Raw genomic sequence first — 22,471 nt, 5'->3', positions numbered from 1 at the left:
GAAATAAGGGGCTTCCCAGGTGGCACTAATGGTAAAGAACCCATCTGCCAATGCAGGGGACAAAAGGGATTTGACCCCTGGTTTGGGAAGATCCCCTTGGAGGAGGTCATGGCAATCCACTCATTATTCTTGTCCAGAGAATCCCATGGACAGAGGAGCCTGGCGGGCTACAGTCCATAGCGTCGCAAAGAGTCGGACACCACTGAAGAGACTTAGCACACACGCACATGTTGAAATAAACAAATGCACAAACTGTCCCAAAAAGCCCAAGTTTATGTCAGAGGACAAACGTCTTCCCAGCCTCCTAGCCCACAACTTCCCGGCTGTCCAGGACCCCTCATTTCCTTGCTGGAATCCAGGTGTGAGGATCTGATCTGGCTAGGGAGTGGGTGATGGGAGCTGTCTGCACCTTTGCTTATATTCTACAAAATTCAGGACACTCGCCTAAGGGGTTTTGAGCAAGGGAAGAAGGAAGAGGCTTGAGAGGGAGAGTCTGGGCATACAAGTCAACAACAAACATCCTGGGCTTGAGAGGGAGAGTCTGGGTTTACAGCAAACATCCTGGGCTTGAGAGGGAGAGTCTGGGCTTACAAGTCAACAACAAACATCCTGGGCCCTGGAATGCAGCCTCGGGAGTTCATCCATGTGAGCTGGGGGCCTCAAGAAAGTGATGGTCAGGGTTCTGATCTCAGGTTCCAGTTTCCACGTCTTCAATTTAAAAGCGGCCGAGATCTGAGGTAGACTGGGCTCGTAGCCTAGAGGCCTGAGGTATCTAACCTTGGTCCTCAGAAGGTTCAGTTGGTGGGGCCTGAACATCGGAATCCGAGAGATGCTGGGGCGGGGCCTGAGCCCGAGGGAACGTGGCCAATCCTGGTCCCTCAAACAAGAGGGCGGAAACTGGCACTCAGGGGGGGCGGGATCTCGACCTCGAGGGGCGGGATCAGACCCTCCAGAGGCGGAGCCTTGCCTTGAGTGGGTGTGACCTGCACCATCAGGCTGCTTAACGGTCCTCCAGGAGCAGAGCCTTCCGGGGGGCGTGGTCTATGCCCTCCTGCTCTTGGGGGCGGGGCCTGGGCCCTCGGGGGCGGGACCTAGGCCTCTCTGGGCGGGGCTTGGGCCCCCGGGATCCGCAGGGGCGCGCCGACCTTCAGGGGCGCGCCGACCTTCAGGCCCGCGGAGGCAGCGGCTCCACCTTGAGCCAGATGCCATTCTCCGTGCGCAGAATGAGCTCGGGCTTCCTCCGCACCTTGCGCGTTCGGTCCACGCTCAGGCGGAAGCGCAGTAGCGTCAGCGCCACAGCCACGCGCATCTCAGCCATGGCGAAGCTCTGTCCGATGCAGTTCCTGGTGGACGGAGGACAGGGGGCTCAGGCTCAGCCGCTGTGTGAGCGGGGTCCCTGGGATGGGGTGAAATGACCTCCCCCTTGGAGCCTCAGGGTTTCCTGGGTAGCTCAGACGGTAAAGAATCTGCCTGCAATGCGAGAGACCTGTGTTCGATCCCTGGGTTAGGAAGTTCCCGTGGAGGAGGGCATAGCAACCTACTCCAGTATTCTTGCCTGGAGAATCCCATGAACAGAGGAGCCTGGCGCGCTACAGTGCATGGGGTCGCAGAGAGTTGGACATGACTGAACGACTAACACACACTGGGAGCCTCAACTCCCGGACAAAGGCATCATAGAGCCATTAAGAGCTCATGAGCCCAGAACCCAGGGCTTGGCACAGAGTAGATATCTGATACCCTGGATGACATCGTAGGGTCTGATTTGGGGGCTTCCTGATGTATTGAGGGCACGAAAAGGGTACCAGGTTGGTGGACAGGACACCCCCAGTGGTTTCTGCTCCTAACAGGCACATCCCTGACCTTCCACGGGCCTTGATGTTCCTCCTACACTTCACTTGGATTGGGGGAAATAAAAGTTACCTTGGTCCTGCAGAAAAGGGCACGTAAGCCAATGGGGAGCGCTGCTGTGGGTTGTCTGGATCAAAGCGATAGGGGTTGTACACCTAGGCAGAAGTAGATTGGGGGTGAGTTCTGGCTGTCCCAGTGTGGTTCCCTCCCTCAGCCCCTGGGGGCCAGACCAGCTGGACTAAGAGGTCCAGCCACACCTGCCTCCTTTCCATTTCCACCACAGGACCTTTGCACTGGCAGCTTCCTCCACATGGGACACAGGTTTCCCTGCTCCTCACACTTTAAAGTGTGAACATTTTCAGTTTTAGCTCACCCATCTCTTCTTTAGTAAGGACTTTCCTCACTGTGTGAGCTAAACTGCTGTCCCCCAACACAGGTCAGTTTTTGTTTCCTTTGTGTATGTATCACAGTTCAAAATGATCTTATTTATTTGCTTATTTTCCTCCTCCTCACTTCACTGTCTGCTCTGTGAGAGCAAAGACAGAGTGCCCCAGAGGGCCCTCAGTGTCCCATACACAGTAGATGCTCAATAAAGATATGTTGGGGTTTCCCTGGTAGTCTTGGACTCCAAAATTACTGCAGATGGTGACTGCAGCCTTGAGGTTAAAAGGTGCTTGCTCCTTGGAAGAAAAGCTATGACCAACCTAGGCTATTAAAAAGCAGAGATATTACTTCACCAACAAAGGTCCATCTAGTCAAAGATATGGTTTTTCCAGTAGTCATGTATGGATATGAGACTTGGACCATAAAGAAAGCTGAGCACTGAAGAACTGATGCTTTTGAACTGTGGTGTTGGAGAAAACTCTTGAGAGTCCCTTGGACTGCAAGGAGATCCAACCAATCAATCCTAAAAGAAATTAATCCTGAATATTCAGTCAAAGGACTGATGCTGAAGCTCCAACACTGTGGCCACCTGATGCAAAGAGCTGAGTCATAGAAAAGACCCCGATGCTGAGAAAGATTGAAGGCAGGAGGAGAAGGGGATGACAGAGGATGAGATGGTTGAATGGCATCACCGACTGGGTAGACATGAGTTTTGAGTATGCTCCAGGAGTTGGTGATGGACAGGGAAGACTGGTGTGCTGCAGCCCATGAGGTCACAAAAAGTCAGGCACAACTGAGTGACTGAACTGAACCCTGGCGGTCCAGTGGTTAGGACTCCACACTTCCACTGCAGGCAGCATGGCTTCAGTCCCTGATCAGGAAACTCCCACATGCCACGCAGTGCAGTCAAAAAGTTAAAAAAAAAAAAAAAAGATTTGTAGATATAATGACTTAACAATGAATGGGGGAATGAATGGTGGGTGAGGAGAAGAACTCAAGCCCTGCATTCAGCCCTACCATCTGGCTCCCTGGGGAGGAGGAGAGGGGAGGCCTTGCTGACCAAGGTCTTAGGAGGAAGAAGCTGAGAGAAGGGAGGGTTGGGGCAGGAGCTCACCTTGGAGTCAGGCCACACTTCAGGGTTATAGTGGGTCCCATAGATGCTAACCAGGCAGATAATTCCTGTGGGGAAGGGGAGAGTCAGTGGGGTCAGTGGAAATGAGGGAAACCAGGACCTCCTCTGGAGACCTCCCCCTCCCCCCGGTCTCTCCAGAGCCACACAATTCCCACAAGCCATCTGCCACTCCTTCCTGCCCATCCTTCCTTAAAAGCTTTTGCTTCACCATCCACTGCCTTGCTTCTCCGTTAGAGGTCCCCATAGCCTTCTTCCTAGCTGTCATCCTGGCCACACAGGGATCTTCCTCACACATCTGACATTGCTCCGCCACAGCTCAAATACCTCCCGTGGCTCCCTACTATCCTGAGGATCAAGTTCAAGTGCCTCAACTGTACATTCAACTTCTTTCACTATGTGTATTCTGAGGCCTTGCTCCATAAACATGTTCCCTCGTCCATTTCCCAAGGCTCACCTCTCATGTTCCCTCTTCCAGGCAGCCCTCCCTGCATTCCATGCCAGATACTGTCATCGCTCCTTGTCTGGGGCTGCTCCAGTCCCTGTCCCTCCCTGTAGCCCATCCCTCACCCCATGTGACTGGGAACATCCATGCCCTGCTGTGTCTTCCCCAGACTGGCTGGTACTCAAGGCCTGGACCTGGGGATGAGGCGTCCCTGCATGCCCAGCCTCACCCAGGACAGGACCTGGTCTCCAGGGGATATCTGGCAACAGAAAGAAGCCAACCCTTCTCTACCTGCACTGTCACGGAGCCCATGCCATCATACCTACTCCTTCCTTTCTGCTTGGGTCCACCCACCTCTGCCTCCCCGATACACACACACAACTGGGTCTCCTCACCACCCCCAGAAGCCACAGGCTATAAACTGCCTACAAGGATACCGCACCTGGGGCAGGCATGGCCAGACCCCCACGAGCGATAGAGCAAGCAGGCAACAGGGAACACAAAGGGGGCACCTTTGGGGATGATGCGTCCGTCTGGGAGCTTGATGTCCTCCGTGCAGCGGCGGGAGACCAGGGTCACAGGTGGGAACTGGCGGAGGCTCTCTTTGATGCACATAGTGGTGAAGGGCAGTTGGGTCAGGTCGTCCCTGGGGAATGTGGGACAGTGGGTGACTGGAGGCCAGGCCATGATGCCACCCCCTCCCCTAGAGACACGCACACACGTGCAGAGGCTATTAGGAGCAACTGCAGGAAACCAGTCCAGGATTTCAGACTTCCCCCAACTTGCATTTGCAGTTATGCCCTGCACACACCTCTAATCCTCAACAGAAAAAATATCTGCCCCCTGACCAATCAGAGCAGCTCTAGCTGGATGTCTTTGAACCCAGCATTAATTCTCTAACTGATGAATTATGTGGAGGTCAGGGGGCACCCCTGCGGATGTGCCAGGACAAACAGAGCGACCTGGAGTAGCAACAGTTTACCAGCCTGAATGGATCAACTTCAGTATTTACAAACCCACACATCATCTCCTTATACTGCATTAATTTTTTTTTCCTTTGGACTTCAGCGCCCAACATTAGATTAATTATAATTGTTCATGGTCTAGATTGTCTTCTTTACACTAACAGGTTGTCTTTCAAAGAAATTTTATGCTGCTATCACAAAGGGCAAATGGCATGCCTGGTATAAAGAGATCCATAAATATAAACACCACTGGGAAAAGAGAGGAGAGGTGTTGAATTCTGGCTAGATACCACCTCCTGCCAATTCTCAGAGTCTGAGGCATCTTCTTCCTTCCTTAACAAGGCAGATTAGCAAGGATTAGCAAGGTGTAAAATGGCATCAATGTAAGATGGCATCAACTGAAAGTGTCTCCCTGAGTTCCTAATCCAAATGACTGATAATGAACCAAAAGGAACTTTCTAGTTGTTTGATGCTGCATAATGCTGGATCATGTCCAGTATGGCTGCTGGTCTAAGGAGAATGAGGAGACATGTAGGACAGATCTGAATTCAAACCTGATCTTGGGAACAAACCTATTCAACTCAGTGAAGCTCAGCAGCAATAAGAGAAATATGCAGATGAGAGCAAAAAATATGTGCAGACAAGAGCAATAAAAAAATGCTTGCTGCAAACCACTGAGCTTAGGAACTCTTTGTTACACAGTATTATTGCAACCTTTGCTGACTAAAACATTCCCAACTAAGAATTCCTGCACTATGAAGAATGCCTATGCATTACTCTCATCCCCATTTTACAGCTGAAGAAACTTAAATTCAAGAAGTTTAAGTGACTTGGCTAAGGTTAGTTAGACTGTAAGTGGTAGAGAGATGAATACTCAAGGCTCTAAACTCAACCTGCCCCCAATATCCCCAGGACCCAAGACTGACCACTCCAGTTCCTCCAGCTCCCGGCCTTTCACGACTTCCTGGATCTCCTCTCGGCACTTCTCCTGGTACTCTGGATACTTGGCCAAGTTGAACAGTACCCATGACAGCCCACTAGATGTTGTGTCATGACCTGCAGGCAGATGAGGAGCCTAGCTAGAGGCTGCCTGAAGGTAGCAGAGATGCTGTCCTCAGACAATGGGGCCCTTTTCCATCCTTCCCCAGCCTCACCCCACATCCTCACCCTCAAACATGAAGGTGTCTGCCTCAGCTCGGATGTCCTCGTCTGAGAGTTCCTTTCCATCTTCATCCTGGAATGGGCAACAGACTGCTCAGCTCATTTTGTCTCACCCGCCACAGCCTAGGAGTTCTTCCTAGGACATGCCCCTTGGGACGTCCCTGTGGCCCAGGGGTTAAGAATATGCCTGCCAATGCAGGTGTCACGGGTTCAATCCCTGGTCCCAGAAGATCCCACATGCCGGGGAGCAGCTCAGCCTATGTTCCACAACTACTGAGCCCACACGCCTAGAGCCCATGCTCTGCAACAAGAGATGCCACCACAATGAGAAGCCGACACACCCAAACAAAGAGTAACCCCTCGTTGCTACAGCTCGAGAAAGCCTAAGCAGCAACAAAGACCTAGTACAGCCAAAAATAAATAAATAAAATTTTTAAAAAGATCTCACATGCTGCAACTAAGACCCAGCACAGCCAAATAAATGAATATATATTTTTTAAAGACACCCACCTCTTTCTGTTAAGCCAAGCTGCAGGGGAAAGGATTCCAGGTAGTTGTGTGTGTGTGTGTTAGTCAGTCATGTCTTGACTCTTTGCCACCCCATGGACTGTAGTCTGCCAGGCTCCTCTGTCCATGGAATTTTCCAAGCAAAAATAATGGAGTGGGTTGCCATTCCCTTCTCCAGGCTATCTTCCTGACCCAGGGATTGAACCCAGGTCTTCTGCATTGTAGGCAGATTCTTTACCATCTGACCATCAAGGGAAGCCCAAGCAGACAGAGGTATGCAACTTGTCCAAGAAAGAGGGAAAGAGAGCCAAAGGTGAGAGGAAGAAGAGAGTCTGCATTTCTTTGGCAGTTCCTATCACCAAGCCTCTTGCCAGAGGCCTGACAAAATCTCATGATCAGATCTTATGATCGTCATGTTGTAAATGAGGAAACTGAGGCTCAGAGGGAAAACTAAGGTCAAATATGTATGAAGTGGTAGAGCTGGAACTAGCATCCAGGACCGTCTGAATCCAAAAGCCAGGCACTGCTCAGAAACTCCACAGAAGCATCACAAACAGGTGACCACCCATCTCTGCAACTGTCATATTTCTTCAAGATCTTGTATTTCATCTTTGTTAGTGCCGTGGGCCGAATTGTGCCCCTCCCCTACCCAACCCCAGAACCCATGAGTTAAAATCCTAACCCCAAAATGTGACCTTATCTGGAGATAAGGCTTTTGCAGAGGTAATTAAGTTACAGTGAGGTCATTAGAGTGGGCCTTAATCCAGTGTGACCGGTGTCCTTATGAGAAGAGGAGATGAGGACAGACTCGTACAGAGGCGAGGCCATGAAGACACAGGTGAGGACAGCCAGCTGCAAGCCGAGGAGACGGGCCTCGGGAGAAACCAGCGCTGCCATCACTGTGATCTCAGAGCTCTAACCTCCAGACTGAGAAGACTGATTTCTGCCCTTTAACCTCCCAGTACTGGGACTTCCCTGGTGGTTCATTGCATACGAATCTACCTGCCAGTTCAGGGGACAATTCAGTCCCTGTTCCTGGAAGACCCCACATGCTCTGGATCAACTAAGCCCGTGCAGCAAAACTACTGAGCCCAAGTGCTGCAACTACTGAAGGCCTCCCCTTAGAGTCCGTGCTCTGTAGCAAGAGAAGCCACCGCAATGAGAAGCCTGCGCGTGGCAATGAAGAGCAGCCCCTACTCGCTGCAACTAGAGAAAGCCTGCACACAGCAACCAAGATCAGCCAAAAAAATAAGCAAATAAATAAACCACCCAGTGTCATGGTGCTTTGTTTAATGGCAAATCTGTGCTCAGTTGCTCAGTCATGTCCAACTCTTTGCAGCCCTGTGGACTGTAGCCCACCAGCCTCCTCTGTCCATGGAATTTTCCAGGCAAGAATACTGGAGAGAGTATATATTCCCTTCTCCAAGGGATCTTCCCAACCCAGGGATCAAACCCGCGTCTCTTGCATCTTCTGCACTGGCAGGTGGATTCTTTACCTCCGCACCACCTGGGAAACCCCACTGCAGATCCAGCAAATGAATACAGTCTCACGTGTTCTACATCTGCTTGCATTCTAGATCCACATTCTGTGTGTGCACTCAGTCACAGCCGACTCTTTGCAACCCCATGGACTACAGCTGTCAGGCGCCTCTGTCCATGGGAGGGCCCAGGAAAGAATACTGGAGGGAGCTGCCATTTCCTTCTCCAGGGGATCTTCCTGACTCAGGAATCGATCCCGTGTCGCTTGCATTTCCTGCACTGCAGGCAGGTGCTTTACCACTAATGCCTCCTGAGATCCACCTTAGTTCGGATTTTCCACAGTTGTGGCAACTCAGGAGGAAGCTGTCCCAGGCAGGACTCCACCCTCCAGGGTCCCGTCTCACCTTGGCCAGGAGCAGCACATCAATGAAGTCCAAGGTCTTGCCCTGCTTGGCCTTAAACCAGGCCTCAGCCCCCTGTTGGCGTAGCGCCCGCCGCCGCTCCTGGATGACCTCTGTGGTGAAACCATGCACGGTGTTGCAGGCCTGCCGGAAGCGCCGTCCATCAGCCGTGCAGTAGTAGATGAAATCGAGGTAGTGATGCAGACGATACTGGCGCCGGACCACCAGGGCACTCAGTTCAATGATGGCCGAGATGTAATCGCTCATCTTCCTGCCAGGGAGAAAAAAGGACGTGAGCATAGGCCCCAAGACAAGCTTCCTCTCTCAATAGGCAGGTGACAGAGCTGTTGTTGTTGTTTAGTTACTAAGTTGTGTCTGACTTTTTGTGACCCCATGGCTCATCTGTGCATGGGATTCTCTAGGCAAGAATACTGGAGTGGGTTGCCATTTCCTTCTCTGGGGGATCTTCCCAACTCAGGGGTCAAACCCAAGTCTCCTGCATGGGCAGGCGGGTTCTTTACCACTGAGTCATCTGGGAAGCCCCCAGGTGACAAAGAGCAGCCCTGAATTAACTCTACTTTCTCATTTCCTTGTTTGTTTTGGCTGCACTAGGTCTTAAGCGCTGCGTGCAGACTTTCTCTAATCGTGACAAGCAGGGAGCTGCTCTTCATTGAAGTGCACAGGCTTCTCACTGTAGTGGCTTCTCCTGATACACAGAACAGGCTCTAGGCCCACCGGCTCAGCAGTTGTAGCACAGAGGCTTTGTTGCTGCAAGGCCTGTGGGGTCTTAATTTCCAGACCAGAGATTGAACCCTTGCATTGGCAGGTGGACTCTTAACCTCTGGACCTCCAGAAAAGTCCATTTCCTTGTATTCTTGATGATCTTCCACCTGGAGCCTCACTGACTGGACGGATACCACCCTCTCAGGACTAGCTGTTTCTTAGAGGCAGCAAATGACTCCCCCAGGAGCATGCCCTTCTTTTGTAAACTAACCAATCCAGAGTCCATACTCCAAACATTACTGGGCTGAGCCACTATATACCCCTACCTTAATTATCCCAGGGCCAAGCACTGGATAACTTGGGGCACCTCTCTGCCCCAGAGCCAGCTGAAATTATTCAAAGTTAGCCAACCCAAGGAGTTGCCTGGTGGTTCAGTGGTTAAGAATTTGCCTGCCAATGCAGGGGACACAGGTTGGATCCCCCGGTCCAGGAACTAAGATCCTACGTGCCTCAGGGCAACTAAGGGTATGTGCCTCAACTACTGAAGCCTGCTATCGGGAGCCTGTGAGCTGCAACAAGAAAACACACTGTCACAAGAAAACCCACCTCAATAAGAAGCCCACACACCACAGCAACTAGAGAGTGGCTTCTGCTCACAGCAACTAGAGAAAGGCCACACGCAGTAACCAAGAGCCCACATCAAAGGCTCATCTCATCTATAAACAAACTTTTTTAAAAACTTAAAAAAAAAAAAACTACCCAGTCCTAAGGCTGCATACCCTGCCTTTCCCATTGCTTCCCGTAGAAGACCCCCTGAAAATGTTCCTGCCATGCCCCTCCTGGTGCTTCTCCAGGTAGCCTTGTGTCTTGTGGCATACCCCACCCACCCCCATCTTGGAAATGGGAAGTAACGAACTATCTTTTCAATGGCAATTGCTTCTTCATCTGTGGTCCTCACCATAACCTGAATAAAACTAAATTCCAGGTACATTTTAAAACAGGCCCAAAGAGAGATGAGGACTTCCATATAAAGAAAGCATCACTAAATGACTACAACCCACAGTGCCGGAGTAAATATTTGCAAATCATGTATCTGATGAGGAGCTTGTATCTAAACTATGCAAAGCACTCTTCAAAGTCAATAATAAGGACTTCCCTGTGGTCCCATGGCTAAGACTCTGCCCTCCCATTTCAGGAGGCTCAGGTTTGATTTCTGGTTGGGGACCTAGATCCCACGTGACTAAGAGCTCACATGTGATGACTAAAAGGTTCTGCATGCCGCAACGAAAACCAAGGATCCTGCATGCTGCAACTAAGACCTGCCACAGCCAAACAGATAAATACAAGCTCAGTAATAAAACAGACAAACAACCCAACTTTAAAATGGGCAAGGAATATGAAAAGACATTTCTCCAAAGAAGACATACACCTGGCCCATAAGCACATGAAAAGATGCTTCACAGTATTAGCCACTATTGGTGTTTTCATTTGATAAGTTGTGTCTGACTCTTTGTGACCCTATGGACTGCAGCACGCCAGGCTTTCCTGTCTCCTGGAGTCTGCTCAAATTCATGTCCATTGAGTTGGTGATGCTATCTAACCATTAGGGAAATTAACCATTATCCATTCAGTTCAGTTCAGTTTAGTCGCTCAGTTGTGTCCAACTCTTTGAGACCCCATGAACCGCAGCATGCCAGGCCTCCCTGTCCATCACCAACTCCCTGAGTCCACCCAAACCCATGTCCATCGAGTCGGTGATGCCATCCAATCATCTCATCCTCTGTCGTCCCGTTCTCCTCCTGTTCTCAATCATTCCCAGCATCAGGGTCCTTTCAAATGAGTCAGCTCTTTGCATCAGGTGGCCAAAGTATTGGAGTTTCAGCTTCAACATCAGTCCTTCCAATGAACACCCAGGACAGGTCTCCTTTAGGATGGACTGGTTGGATCTCCTTGTAGTCCAAGGGACTCTCAAGAGTCTTCTCCAACACATTATCCATTAGGGAAATGCAAATAAAAACTACAATGTAATACCACTTAACCCAACTAGGATGGCAATAATAAAAACGATAGATAATAACAAGTGTTGCTGAGGGTGTAGAGAGACTGGAGCCTGCACATATGGCTGGTAGGAATGTAAAATGCCACAACCAATTTTTGGGAAAAGTTGCCAATATCTGCTGGATCATGGAGAAAGCAAGAGAGTTCCAGAGAAACATCTATTTCTGCCTTATTGACTATGCCAAAGCCTTTGACTGTGTGGATCACAATAAACTGTGGAAAATTCTGAAAGAGATGAGAATACCAGACCACCTGACCTGCCTCTTGAGAAATCTGTATGCAGGTCAGAAAGCAACAGTTAGAACTGGACATGGAACAACAGACTGGTTCCAAATAGGAAAAGGAGTACGTCAAGGCTGTATATTGTCACTCTGCTTATTTAACTTATATGCAGAGTACATCATGAGAAACGCTGGACTGGAAGAAACACAAGCTGGAATCAAGATTGCCGGGAGAAGTATCAATAAACTCAGATATGCAGATGACACCACCCTTATGGCAGAAAGTGAAGAGGAACTTTTTAGTTTCCTCTTGATGAAAGTGAAAGAGGAGAGTGAAAAAGTTGGCTTAAAGCTCAACATTCAGAAAATGAAGATCATGGCATCCAGTCCCATCACTCCATGGGAAGTAGATGGAAAAACAGTGGAAACAGTGTCAGACTTTCTTTTGGGGGGCTGCAAAATCACTGTAGATGGTGATTCCAGCCATGAAATTAAAAGACACTTACTCCTTGGAAGAAAAGTTATGACCAACCTAAACAGCTTATTCAAAAGCAGAGACATTACTTTGCTGACTAAGGTCTGTCTAGTGAAGGCTATGGTTTTTTGGGTAGTCATGTATGGATGTGAGAGTTGGATTGTGAAGAAGGCTGAGCGCCAAAGAATTGATGCTTTTGAACTGTGGTGTTGGAGAAGACTCTTGAGAGTCCCTTGGACTGCAAGGAGATCCAACCAGTCCATTCTGAAGGAGATCAGTCCTGGGATTTCTTTGGAGGGAATGATGCTAAAGCTGAAACTCCAATACTTTGGCTACCTCATGCAAAGAGTTGACTCATTGGAAAAGACTTTGATGCTGGGAGGGATTGGGGGCAGGAGGCGAAGGGGACGACCGAGGATGAGATAGCTGGATGGCATCACGGGCTCGATGGACGTGAGTCTGAGTGAACTCTGGGAGTTGGTGATGGACAGGGAGGCCTGGCGTGCTGCAATTCATGAGGTTGCAAAGAGTCAGACATGACTAAGTGACTGAACTGAACTGAACTGAACTAGGCAGTTCCAAGAAAGATTAAACAAAGAATTATCATAAAGACCGATGATTCTATGATTAGATATGTACCCAAGAGAATTTAAAATGTTCACACAGAAACCTGAACACAAATATTTATAGCAACATTGTTCATAATTGCCCCCAAAATAGAAATAACCCTGTCTTTCAACAGATGCTTGGATAAGCAAAATTTGGTATTATACGGTAATACCATTTAACTTCTCAGTCATGTCCAACTCTTTGCAACCCCATGGACTACACCCCACCAGGCTTCTCTGTCTGTGGGAATGTTAGAGTGGGTTAACATTTCCTTCTCCAGAGGATCTTCCTGACCCAGAAATTGAATCCACGTCTCTTATATTTCCTCCACTGAAGATGGATTCTTTACCGCTGAGCCACATTATATGGTAAATGGAATGTTTTTCAACAATTTTTAAAATTAATTCTTGATAACTCAACTACAACATGGGTGAATCTGGAAACAGTATATTGAAACCAGACATGAAATTCTGTATCTATGTGAATTTTATGAAAATCTACATGAAATTTCAATAAAAGACAAATCTACAGAGACATAAGGAAGATCAGTAATTGCCTAGATCTGGAGGGTAAGTGGGAAGTGGGGGATGAAAGAATAATACAATGATACAGGGTTTCTTCTCAGTGAAAATATTCTAAAATCAATTATGGTGAGGGGCGCACAATTCTGTGAACAGACTAAAAGCCACTGGTTATATAATTTGAATGGGTGAATTGTATGGTATATCAACTACATCTCGGTAGAGTTGTTATTTTGAAAAAAAGAAAAATGAAATCTCAAGGGGCAGAGCTGCCAAGAGCTGTCCTTAGTTCTTAAGTGTGCTTGCTGTCTTCATGCTTTTATCACCAGCTGCCGTTTTCTTGCTTATTTGTTCCTGGTTACTGCCCCTCTTCCCACTAAAATGTAAGTTCCTTATCTGTGTTGCTGACCACCGTGTTCTACTCTAGAGTTGGGGCATAGCAGGCACTCAATATATATATTTTTGGATCAACTGATGAATTAATTATGAAGGCCATCTCCACCTTACCTAACTGAAACAATACCACTACAAGACCCAGAGTAACAGAGTCAGCAGCTCATTGTTGAGGACCTACTATGTGCTATAAACTTGGCAGTCATTATGTCCCGTAATCTTCATATCCCTACTTAGACTAGAAGCTCCAAGGAACCGGGACTGAGTGCTCACCACCATATCCCCCATAGCTAACATAGTGCCAGGCACATAGTAGGTGCACAACAAACATTTGATGAATGAATGAATGAACCAGGGCAATGGATATTTTACTTATTCACTCAACAAATATCCACTCATCACCTACTGTGTGCCAGGGCAGTGCTACATCATTCTAACCTGTAAGTAGCTCTCAGATCAGGGACTGTCATTCTTATTTTACAAACAAAAAACTGAGGCTCAGAAGGTGTGGGAAGGGACTCTTTCCAAAGACCACATACTTTTCATGGAAGAATAAATTGAACTTAGCACTCACTGAGCATCTACCATGTGCCAAGCCATTGACTCATATTATCTCATTTAATCCCCCTACGGCGACTATGAGGACCAGAAGGAGACGTGCATTTGGGGGCTAAGGAAGCAGGCTCAGAGAGGTGATGTCAGTTTCCCAGAACCACACAGCCTGTCAGTGGCAGAGCACCAACAGCCCAGGAGTGCCTAACGGCTAAGCATTTTCTTTCTCCTCTCATCACCTTGCCCCTGCAGCAGCTGGCACTATGTTCCCTAAGGAGGCCATACTCACTCCTGGCAGTTGCTGTTGTAGCTGAAGACACATTTCTGAAGACAGTCCAGGGTCATGAGGCTAACATGCTCACACATGTCAAGGGAGACCTCTGAGCCCCCTGCCAGGCACCGCCATTTAGCCTGGAAGACAAAGACACGTGACAAACGGGCTTGGAGACCGCAGAGTTTCAGCCAGGCGGATAATAACCCAGTTGCAAGCTCACTACAAGCCCACTTCATAAGTAGAGGAAGTGAGGGCTTTCCTGGTGGTTCAGTGGTAAAGAATCCGCCTGCCGATGCAGGAGATATGGGTTCCATCTCTGGCCCAGGAAGATCCCACATGCCTCAGAGAAACGAAGTCTGTGCACCACAGCTATTGAGCCTGTGCTCTAGAGGTCGGACGTGCAACTACTGAGCCCACGTGCCACGATTACCGAAGCCCACAGAGCCTGTCCTCGGAAACAAGACAAGCCCCCACCGTGAGGAGCCCACGCACTGCAACCAGAGAATAACCCCTGCTCTCCACAAGCAGAGAAGAGCCCAGGCAGCAGTGAAGACCCAGTAGAGCCAAAAATAGGTAAATAGTTTGTTTTAAAAAAAAAAAAAAAGGAAGGAAGGCTTCAGGATGTAGGCTTCCTGACATCACAGGACTTGCCACGAGCTGGAGTCTGGACCAGCCCCACTTCCAGATACCCTCTTCCCGAGAAGCCTTGGGACTCACGTGCATGGTGTCAGCGCACTGGTTGAAGATCTTCATGTAGGGCTTCAGGATGTCGAAGTGGAAGGCAGGCGTCAGCAGGCGGCGGTGCCGGCTCCACTTGTCACCTCTGCTGAGGAGCAGCCCGTCTCCTATGCCCAGGAGATCGGGTTAAGGACCTCTCCAGGAAATCTCATGCCCCGCCCCCTCTTCCCTGAAGCCCCAGCTCCAGCCTACCCAGTCCCGAGCTCACCCAGCCAAGGTTTCAGGAAGCCATAGAAAAGGTCATCCTTAGGGGCAACGGCAGCTGTGGGGAGAGAAGAGGTGACGATGCCTCAAAACAAGGTTCTGACACTTGACCTCTGCTTACGACCTCCTTGGATCCCTCCACTCTGGGCTCTCGCCTCCCACCTCACCCCTCCAGTCCAATCCTCCACACCTGCCCCAGGGAGATTCTTATAACAACCTGATCTGAACATGAGCCTCCCCTGCTCAAACACCCCCCATGGCTCCCTATTGCCCTTGTAAAACATTTCAAGCTCAGGCTTGGCTGCCATATTCCTCTCCCTTTCATCCTTCAGCAAATGCCAAATAACCCCACATGCTGACTCTCACTTCTGAACTTTTGCCCAGACTGTGCACTCTCTCCAGAATGGCTTTCTTCGCCTGATTCCTCCCCTAATTCACCCTCCTTTTCTGCCAACTCAGGCCATCTGAACCATACCTCCTGTGCTCCCAGCCTCCAGCCTCTCCCTTTCCAGTCTGCCCTGCACCCTAGATCCAGGAGGATCTTATCTGCCTCTAGATCTGACCATGTCCCTTCCTGCCCACACACCCGTCAGTCTCAAACACAGCTGCTCAGCCCATTTCCAGTGCTCTGAATGACCTATCCCAGTCCACACCACTCTCAGAATACCTCTGCCCTCCACCTCAACCATCCCTCAGCCCACACACACTCAACTTGCTAACGTCACAGAACTTCTCTCAGCTTTTTGAAAAGCTATGTTCTCTCTCAGTTCTAAGTCTTTCCACCAGGTACCCTCTGTCTCAAAAACTCTTTCCTCGTTCTTCCAGTCTCCACTTGGATGCCATTCCCTCTTCCATCAGTCACTCTGGATGAGGGGAGGGATCTTGTTGATCACTAATATATTGGTGCTAAATAAATTTTTACTGTATGAAGGAATTAGCCAATTAAAGGATGAATGAATGAAAACTATCAATGATTGGATGGATGAATGGATGGATCATTGGATGGATGGGTGGATGGAGTGAGTGAATTCCTTTTCTATGTGTTAAATAGAATTGGGACAGAATGGGCAGGGTGCAGGAAGGAAGTACCTGAAATTCAAGTGATGTCACTTTTACATGAGATATTACTCAGCCACCTACACACACACTCCCTAGGAATTGGCCAATTGTATGCACAACTACCTGTCCACTCATTCTCCCATTCAACACACCTCTTCCACCACCCTTTTGTGCCCAACCCATGATGAGCGATGCTGAGGACCCAGAGATGGCTCAGCTCCACGCCCTGCCTGGTGGAGCTCTGGGTGTGGTAGAAAAGGGAAGCAGAGGCACGCCATGTAACTAGCAAGCAGGTAGAATGCATGCCAAGAGCAGAGGGAGGCACAAAGAAAGGGCTGCTCGAAGTCAAGGCAGACTTCTGGAAAGAGGCAGCTTTGGAGGGGGAGTGGAAGTCTCGTCTCTCCTCTCTGGGCTCTGGACTCCAGGCTAGGCCCTTTAGAGCTCTTTCTGACACATGAACCTGTATAATGGCCGTCCTGCTCAAATACCTCCCATGGCTTCCTAACACCCCCAAGATAAAACACAAGCTCCTTCACTTTGTACACTGGTGCTCTGAGTCCAACTCCTGTCTCATTTCCTACTTCTCCCCACACATCATCTTCACTCCAGACACCCCAAGTCACCTGAGTTTCCCTGACACTTTCACACATCTGCACTTTTGCACTTGGGACCCTCTACCTGGGACCTCTCATCAGGCAAACTCCTATGCATCCTTCAATGCCCACTTTCACTGATGCCTCCTCCAGGAAGCCTTCTCCAGACCTTCTCCCCACTGAACCCTTGCTCTGCCATCCTCAGATCCTTCCTCAAATCCAATCCTGACCACTTGATGCCAGAGGGGCTGTGTCCAGTCTGCCCCTCCCATCACTTTTCCCTCCAGCAACAAGGAGATGGTAACATCTACCCTGGAGGAGGTGATATAAGAAAAGCTCCCCCAAGGTGCCCAGTAGGAAGCTGCATATTACTGTGGTTGAGACTTCAGCCTCTGGGATGGCCACAAATCCCGTGGCCAGTTCAAATCCCAGGCCTACCACTGACTGGCTGTGTAAACTTGGGCAAGAAAATAGAGCAGTCCTGCCTGCCTCGTGGCAACCCTACAAAAACTCAAGGAATTAGTGCTCCTGGCACTCAGTAGGTACTCATTAAATATTTCTGCATATAAATAAATTAACCAACTGTCGGCTACTTTTCATGGAGGAGGAAATAGCACCCCACTCCAGTATTCCTGCCTGGGAAATCCCACGGACAGAGGAGCCTGGTGGGCTACAGTCTATGGGTTCTTAAAGAGTCGGACGTGACTGAAGCAACTTAGCATACGTGGCTATTTTTACTGTGTGTGTGTGCTCAGTTGCTCAGTGATGTCCGACTCTTTGCAACTCCATGGACATAGCCTGCCAGGCTCCTCTGTCCTTGAGATTTCCCAAGCAAGAATACTGTAGTGGGTTGCCATTTCCTCCCTCAGGGTACCTTCCTGATCTAGGGTTTGAACCCATGTCTCCTGTGTCTTCACATTGGCAGGGGGATTCTTTACCACTGAACCACCTGGGGTACTACTGTGATTATAATTATTGCACAGTGGTATCAAGAATTTGTGAGATGAAAAATCTCAGTCCCCAGCTCACAGGAGGACCCTGATAGGGAAACATGAATGCACAGGAACCATGGAAAATGGTTTGGTGGCTCCCTGAAAAGTTAAACATAGAATTCCCATAAGCATACATGCATGCTTCATCGTGTCTGATTCTTTGTTACCCCATGGTCTGCAACCCCCCTGGCTCCTCTGTCCATGGGATTTTCAGCCAAGAATACTGGAGTGGGTTGCCACTTCCTTCTCCAGGGGATCTTCCTGACCCAGGGATTAAACTCGTGTCTCCTGTGTCTCCTGCGTTGGCAGGTGAATTCTCCACTGAGCCACCTGGAAAGCCCCATATGACCCCGCAATTCTACAACTAGGTATCTGCCCAAGAGAAATGAAAACATATGTTTAAAACTTGTACACATATGTTCATAGCACCCTTATTCATAACAGTCAAAAGGCAGAACAACCCAGATGTTTATCAGCAGATGAATGGATAAACAAATGTGGTCTATCCATATATCCATCAATGAAATATTTCTCAGCCTTAAAAAAGGAATGAAGTCTTAGTCATTGCTACCATGTTGCTGAACCTCAAAAAACATTATTCAGCATAAAAGAAGTCAGTTACAAAAGACCCCATGTTGTATAACTGTTGTATAACTCCTTTCTTATGATATGTCCAGGAAAGAAAGTCCATGGGGATAGAAAGTATGTACCAGCGGCCAAAAAGAGAAAGGAATGAGAGATGACAACTTCATGGCTATGGGGTGTTTTATGGGGTGTTTTATGGGGTGATGAAAAGGTTTTGAAACTAGGGAGGGTGGATGGTTGCACAACTATGAACACACTAAATACCTTCCACTTTAAAGTAAGTAATTATACAGTATGTGATTTCAGCTCAATTTTAGAAATGAGTATATAAAAACAAAGCTACAATTATATGGCTATATATCCTGCTTTGTTATTCTAGAGAGCATTTTTCCTACCTTCTCTCTCTATCACAAACATCTCTTGGAAGATAAAGAAACAGAGGTTCAAGGAGGAGCCATGCCTTTCCCAGAGTCCCTCAGGTGTGGTTTTAAGACCAGAAGAGCAAGCCCCTCTCCACCCCACGAGATGTGGTCCCTAGACATTGGCATCTAAGACTTGGGGCCAGGCCTGTCTAATATGAGATAGGCAGGCACAGAGGGGCCCAGACAGCCTGGGGCCAGGAGCCCTGACTCCAGGCTGCTTCTCCTGAGTCACAGCCCCTCCCTCCCTGAGATGCAGTCTCCCATCTGGCTCCTCCTGTTGGGGAGGCAAAGGATTTCCTGCCAGTCCTGAGAGGCGAGAAGGGAGAGGAAGGGAAAAGACCTGAGCTTCGGCTAAAGTGCTAAGCTTAATTTTTCCTTTGTTTACTTTTGGCTGCTCTCCACTGCATGTGGAAACTTTCTTCCCTGACTAGGGATTGAAGCCACGCCCCCCTGCATCGGAGGGTGGAGTCTTAACCGCTGGATCTCTGGGAAAGTCCCATAAAGTGCTAAGCTTATGATGGGGGCTCTACTTCCTGGTCTATTTGCAGGGGGGTCTCACAATCATGCAGGATGACCTTCAGAAAACAGATGCTCTGAGTTGATAGGGAGGGGGTGTGGGAAAGAAAGGAAAAAAAAAAGATTTAGAAGGCAGATTCATGTTGATCTATGGCAAAAACCAACACAATATTATAAAGCAATTATCCTCCAATTAAGATAAAATTTTTTAAAGGCAGAAGAGAAGAAAGTCTTATTTAGGACCTAGACAACACTATCTTACTGAGTCTTCACAGCTGCCCCATTTAATAGATCAGAAGCTGAAGCCCTGAGAAGCTAAATAAATCGCTGGGTCACACAGCACGTGTGTGCTCCAGCCTGGATTCAAACCCAACCCACACAAGCCCTGGTCCAGGCCTCTTTTCCACAACTTGGTGTCCATCCCTTGGAAGTGTCATTGCCCCCCCCCCCCCCCCCCGCCGCAGAGTCTGGGTTTCCCTCTTTGTTCTATGGGGATGGTTATTCCCCTACAAGAGGCTTCTCCGGTGGCACAGTGGTAAATAACCCACCTGCCAATGGGAGATGTGGGTTCAATCCCCTGGAAGAGGAGATGGCAACCCACTCCAGTATCCTTGCCTGGGAAACCCCATGGACAGAGGACCCTGGCGGGCTACAGTCCATGGAGTTGCAAAAAGTCAGACACGACTGAGCAACTGAGCGCACTCCCTCACACATGCAACAGTGGGGGACCCCGAAGCAGGAGAAGGGCAGAGCTGAGAAGAACAGAATGACAGCCTCTTTCGCCTTCGTGGCCCCAGGGGGCCACCTTGAAGGTGGTCTCCAGAAGCGTGTTTGCAGAGGCCAAAGCTGAAGCCAGAGGGCTTAAAATTCCTGGAGCTCTTAATTTCCCATCCCTCCTCTCTCAAACATCCCCTGATGCCTCTGGAGATGCCCAGGTACATGCGAGGCCACCTTGGGGGCCTAGAGACTCACTTATGAGGAAGATACAATGCTGGACACAGATAACTCAGCCCTAAATGGTTAGAAGTGAGACTGTAAGAGTTCAGAGGAAAGAGCTGTGGTCTGTGTGGGGAATCAAGGGAGGTTTCCAGGAGGAGGGGGTTATTCAAGCTGCATGATGAAGGCTGAGCAAGGGCTCCCCAGGAACACTTGGGAATCCTAACCCTGGGATGGATGTGGAATACAGACGGGAGAGGCAATCTTTCTACATTTCCCTCTCCACCAGTCAGCCTACGTTAACAGAACAGGCTGCAGATTTGGATAGCCACAGTGGGAGTGTCAGAATCCAAGTGATGGGAGTGCCGTGGCTTAAAATGAAGCAACAACCATTTAACAAAAGCTTGGGCAAAACAACTGCCTATCTGAACATTTTGCTCTGACTTTGAGAAGTAAACAGCTTGTCAAAGTTCCTGGGACTTTTAGATATTGTCACCTCTTTTCCCTTGCTGTCTTCATAATCTGTGTTGCTGAGTCAGCTCTAGTAAACTCCTATTCATACTTCAAAGCCCTACTCAAATGGCCTTTCCTCTGGATAGCCCACCTACTTAGAAACCCAGGTAGGCCGTGGGAGCTGAGGGTTTACTCATCAATCAGAGGCCCAGCCCACCTACCTGAGGCACCCACCAGGGGCTTGATGTAGTCAGGGTGCACCAGAACCACGAGCGGCAGGACGGGCCCTAGCCACACGAGGACCACGTGGTGCATGTTGTCCAGCACCTTCTTCTCATCTTGGAGGCCTCTCTCATTTGGGAGATACTGCAGGTGGTGGTACAGAAAGGTAGTGAGATGGTTCCCAGCCCTGGTTTCCCTTGGCCCTCCCCTCCTACCACTTCCTCTGCCCTCAAAAGAAGCCAGGAAGGGCTGTGTGATTGTAGGCAGTCAGCTGCACCCCAGTGAGCCTCCATTCCCTCAGGTGAAAACCGGGGCGGGGGGAATCAACTCCCCTTCTGAGGACAATTGAGACAATTTATGAAACAGCAACATGAAAGAGTCCTAGCACAGGGCTTGACACATGGCTGGTGCTCAAGAAATAAAAGCAGTAACAGCAAACACAATAACGCTAATGATTAGCATTTATTGAGTATTTCTGTTTGTGATAAAATATTACTGGCATTGTTCTAACACATACACATGCCTTGCAGTGTTGGGCACTGCTGGCATTTTTCATATATTCATATGTTCAACCCACACAAAAACCCTATGATGTAGTTGCTACTATTTCCCCCATTTTACTTTACTCAGTAGGGTCAAATGACTTGTGTCAAGTTACAGGTGAGTAAGGGATTGTCTTCGTTTGGGCTCCCCTAGAAGCAGAAAGACAAGGGTTCTAGAGCAAGCAGTTTACTTGGGAGGGTAATTCCCCAGAACATGGGTGAGGAGAGGGGGAGTGAGATAGACAGAAAAGACAGCCAGTAAAGAGTTATCAAGGGAATTATCCCCATGGGCAACTGGGGCTCATTCCCACTAGGGACCTCTGGGGGGACATCCATCTCAGGGTCAACCCACCAACCATTTGAGGGTGAGGGGGCAGGGATGTTTTTATACCAGCTCCTTTAGTCCCATAGTCACCGACTGAGGGCTATCCTGGGGCATTAATTCACAAGCTAACAATCCACCCGGGCAGAGTGGGTTACAGCTAGAGAAAGGCCTAGAACTCAGGCAAGTCAGCCCCTTGCAGCCAGAAATGGGCAGAGAAATGTGAACAGACTGTGGCGTCACCTGCCACAGTGGTGAAGGCAGGATTTGAACCCAGGCCCCCCAAGCTCCAAAACACCTGCTCTTAACCAACATGCTCTATGAGGCAGAGCTCTTCAGGCTCAGCATCAGGTAGATCTGAGCTCAAACCCATCCTCAGACGCTGTGTGACCTTGGGCTAGTCACTTGACCTCTTTGAGCCTCAAATATCAAATCCAAAATGTCAGACAGGTCCATCCCTATTTCATAAGCTATGAGAACTGGGAGAGCTCAAATACAAAAGACCTAACCCAGTGCCTGGTGAATGACAGGGTCCAGAAATTGAAGAATGAATCAATGAATGACTCGTCTCTGGTTTCTGCCTCTCCTGGATCAAGTTCAGCCCTGAGCCTGTCCACACCCAAGGGAGAGTATGGCATCCAGATCGCTCGGCCCCAGGATGGGCCCATGGGATCGAGGCTGAACTTCAGAGCTGGCCCTGGCCTACCACCTGTGGCAGCAGGGCCTGGCCGCCACTTTCAGC

General features: G+C 49.1%; 1 protein-coding gene across 1 annotated transcript in view; it reads right to left on the bottom strand.

Annotated features, from left to right (window-relative positions):
- The window catches only part of LOC102187582 (cytochrome P450 4F22), a 36,472-nt gene continuing 14,254 nt past the window's right edge, over positions 254-22,471 (bottom strand). Inside the window, exons 3-13 of the mRNA XM_018051317.1 lie at positions 20,865-21,009; positions 15,092-15,145; positions 14,863-14,990; positions 14,161-14,282; positions 8,323-8,590; positions 5,939-6,005; positions 5,698-5,827; positions 4,319-4,452; positions 3,347-3,411; positions 1,921-2,003; positions 254-1,343 (exon numbers count right to left, since the gene is read on the bottom strand). Of these exons, the coding sequence (XP_017906806.1) occupies positions 1,166-1,343; positions 1,921-2,003; positions 3,347-3,411; positions 4,319-4,452; positions 5,698-5,827; positions 5,939-6,005; positions 8,323-8,590; positions 14,161-14,282; positions 14,863-14,990; positions 15,092-15,145; positions 20,865-21,009 (1,374 nt within the window). The 3' untranslated portion in view covers positions 254-1,165. The remainder of the gene's footprint in view (positions 1,344-1,920; positions 2,004-3,346; positions 3,412-4,318; positions 4,453-5,697; positions 5,828-5,938; positions 6,006-8,322; positions 8,591-14,160; positions 14,283-14,862; positions 14,991-15,091; positions 15,146-20,864; positions 21,010-22,471) is intronic.

This window comes from Capra hircus, chromosome 7 (assembly GCF_001704415.2).
Source record: "Capra hircus breed San Clemente chromosome 7, ASM170441v1, whole genome shotgun sequence".
Taxonomy (NCBI): domain Eukaryota; kingdom Metazoa; phylum Chordata; class Mammalia; order Artiodactyla; family Bovidae; genus Capra; species Capra hircus.
This window is presented reverse-complemented; position numbering and strand designations above follow the sequence as displayed.